At 35.1% G+C, this 2,903-nt stretch overlaps 1 protein-coding gene across 1 annotated transcript in view; it reads left to right on the top strand.

Moving 5' to 3' along the window:
- LOC107669262 (uncharacterized) overlaps positions 1-1,234 on the top strand; it is a 42,925-nt gene extending 41,691 nt beyond the window's left edge. The window contains exon 6 of the mRNA XM_016461443.1: positions 745-1,234. Within this exon, the coding sequence (XP_016316929.1) occupies positions 745-1,234 (490 nt within the window). The remainder of the gene's footprint in view (positions 1-744) is intronic.
- The last annotated feature ends 1,669 nt before the right edge of the window (positions 1,235-2,903 follow it).

Raw genomic sequence — 2,903 nt, 5'->3', positions numbered from 1 at the left:
CTATAAATCTGCGGAAGCATTTGATATCACGCATAAGGCGCCATGATTTCCGCAATGAATGAATGAATGGCGGATGGCGTGGCGCACTGTTTTGTTTACACATACTAAAGCGCGGATGACGCTCGCGGTGTTTTCAGCTTCTGCCGTCTCACTATATGATGATATGAACACGAATGTCATCTCCAGCTGCTCTGAGAGTCACTTCATTAGCATTTACCGTTTCATTTGAGAAAACTACCGTCATATCACATACACAGCAGCTGCAAGTTCTTCTCGGCAACCCGTCAAAAGTTTAGTTTAACTTAAACTGTCAGAATATATGACTATTTAGCAGTCTGAAGACTCAATGTTACTACTGCTAATAAATATTAATAAATCTTTATTTTTAAAGGTAAATTAATGTTTTATGCCTTCATCTGATTACCAGAAAAATTAAGAACATTTTATAGGGCCCTATTATTGTTTAAAAAAGGACCCCCACAAAAAAAAGTATAGGTTTAAAATACAGGCATGTGGCTTAATTTATTTTTATTAATTCACCATTTGTAAACTGATGTTTACTGTTCATTTTTTAGAAATATCAATAGCATTTGTATTTAAACTATATTCACTGAATGTAATAAAAAAAAAACGAGAATCGAATCGAATCGAGAGCTTGCGAATCGAAATCGAATCGGGACATCTGAATTGATACCCAGCCCTAGTTATTACTGGCAGGTCAGTGCATAATCAAAGAACTGAGAGGTTATGGGCAGAGCTAAATCGAGTAGTGTCATTTCAGTTTGTTAATCTTTTCAACTTTATGGAGGAGCATGGTGTGTTAGATTCACTTAATGAGCTCCATTTATTTTGTCTTCATTATATATATTTACCACAAATTCAAAGAAGTGCCACTGAATTTCAGAACCAGTGGAATAACCATGGTCTATCAACACAAGGGGGGCAAACCCCTCTTCAGCTGTGGCAAAGGGGCATAGTCAACAATGCAGGAATGCATAACCCAAGTATGAATGGTATTTATGACACAGGCAGTGGTTTTGGTATTGATGACAACATATCACTCTCAGACTTACGGACAAATAATAATGTTGTTGTTCCATCAATTAAAATTACCCTCAGTGACACAACAATTCATACACTTCAGCAGACATTTGATCCATTTGAAGATGATGGAAATCATGGTATAGATTTGTTTTGCAACCTTGTGCAATTTCTAGAAGTAAGGCATTCCTAAAATAATTTACATATACAAAAAAGGGAACCAAAAACCCCTCTCTACAGATATTTATGATTTGACAAATAGACTGAGCACATTAAACAGAAAATAATATTTACTTACTGTAGTTGTGTAATGCACAGAAAAACTAACACATTGCCATGCTTTGTGATAGCTTTAAAACACTTATTGTAATAGCTTTAAGTTTATAGTTTCAGTTTTTTTCTGTATGGGATAAGACCTTTATCATTGTGATTCTGTGAGCTGAAAGCTCTATGTTTACATTTTACATCCATGTGTCTTTAAATGTTCGTTAAAAAAAAAAGAACTGATAAAAAGTAATGAAACTGTGAAACCATTTTATTAAAGTGTTTGGCTATGGAGCAAACAAATTGACTGAACTACTATTTATTTTAACATTTGATGTCCTTTGTTGAATAGGATAACTAACTAACAACATCAACATTAATACTACAACAGTAGAACCTGCAGGAGACATGCATTGCACAAACATTGACCCACATAAAAACACCTTTTAAGCAGTATATGACATGTTTAAATCTTGATTAAAACAAACTTAAGACCTGTTTACTTTACAATTCAGAGGGGTCTAAACAACTTGTACATTTTATTAGCCTTAGAATCTTTCTGTTACAACAAAGATAAATTTGTTATAAAGATTAGCTTATTTTAAGTTTGAGAATTATTAGATTGATAAAGGCTCTTCTTCAAAAAGATAAAAAAGTAAAACATCAAAAGTTGATCAAGAGACATGGTGAACAACACAGTGCAACATTGTCGTCAGTGAACTTATTGAAAATGAGCTCCTGTAAATTCTGTTAGTTGTCAAGATTACAGGCAAAATTATTTTTTTTGCCTTCACTGAACTCTGAAAATCTGAAACTGTACTTAGTAAGATGTTACCATTTTACTGTTCTCTTTCATGGGAACTTCGAACTGCGTCCTCTAGGGGTCGCTATGGGGAACGCCTCGTCATGACCCGTGTCTGAAGCATACATTGAAAAAACACCAACTCGTTGGCCGGCGACAGCCATGACGTCACTACCGGTGCGACTATAGTATAAATAGGCGCCGGGAGCTACACATCATTCTCTTCTTCGTCTTCATTGACTGTTTTGTTTGAAGCGTGCATTTCTGTGGTAAGAGTGATCTCTATTTATCTCATTATGGCGACGCAGTGTCTCGTTCCCTACTCAGGGAACCATGGTTACATAAGTAACCTGAGACATTTTTCAACAAATTGAATTTTTCAACAAAGTGCAATATACACCCGCGAAACATGAGTCAAGAACTGTTTTGAAATCATTTAAATGCTGACATTTATCTGTGTGAACTTCATCTTTAAACATAATACTGAGATGGAGGTCTGTCCATTAATTATTTTATGCCAAAACCATGGGTATTGCCCAATGCAAAGTCCATGTTTTCCAATTTTAAAATGTTTTGAAAAAAAAAAAAAATTCTTCATGCTTTAAAATAGCTTGAATGTAACTCTAGACCTTTACTTCATTTAAAGAAGATCAATGAATATGCAAATTAGCCCCGCCTCCATTTGCTCATTACAGCTCAGAGAGCCACTCGGTCAACTTACTGAGGTAAACGCTGCACAATGCTATCGCGATCTCAAACCGCGTTATTAAAACTGTCTTTAGATCATTGCAGTTTT

Source organism: Sinocyclocheilus anshuiensis, unplaced genomic scaffold, assembly GCF_001515605.1.
Source record: "Sinocyclocheilus anshuiensis isolate Anshui unplaced genomic scaffold, SAMN03320099.WGS_v1.1 scaffold632, whole genome shotgun sequence".
Lineage (NCBI taxonomy): Eukaryota > Metazoa > Chordata > Actinopteri > Cypriniformes > Cyprinidae > Sinocyclocheilus > Sinocyclocheilus anshuiensis.
Note: the sequence above shows the minus strand (reverse complement) of the source record. Positions and strands in the feature narration are given on the sequence as shown.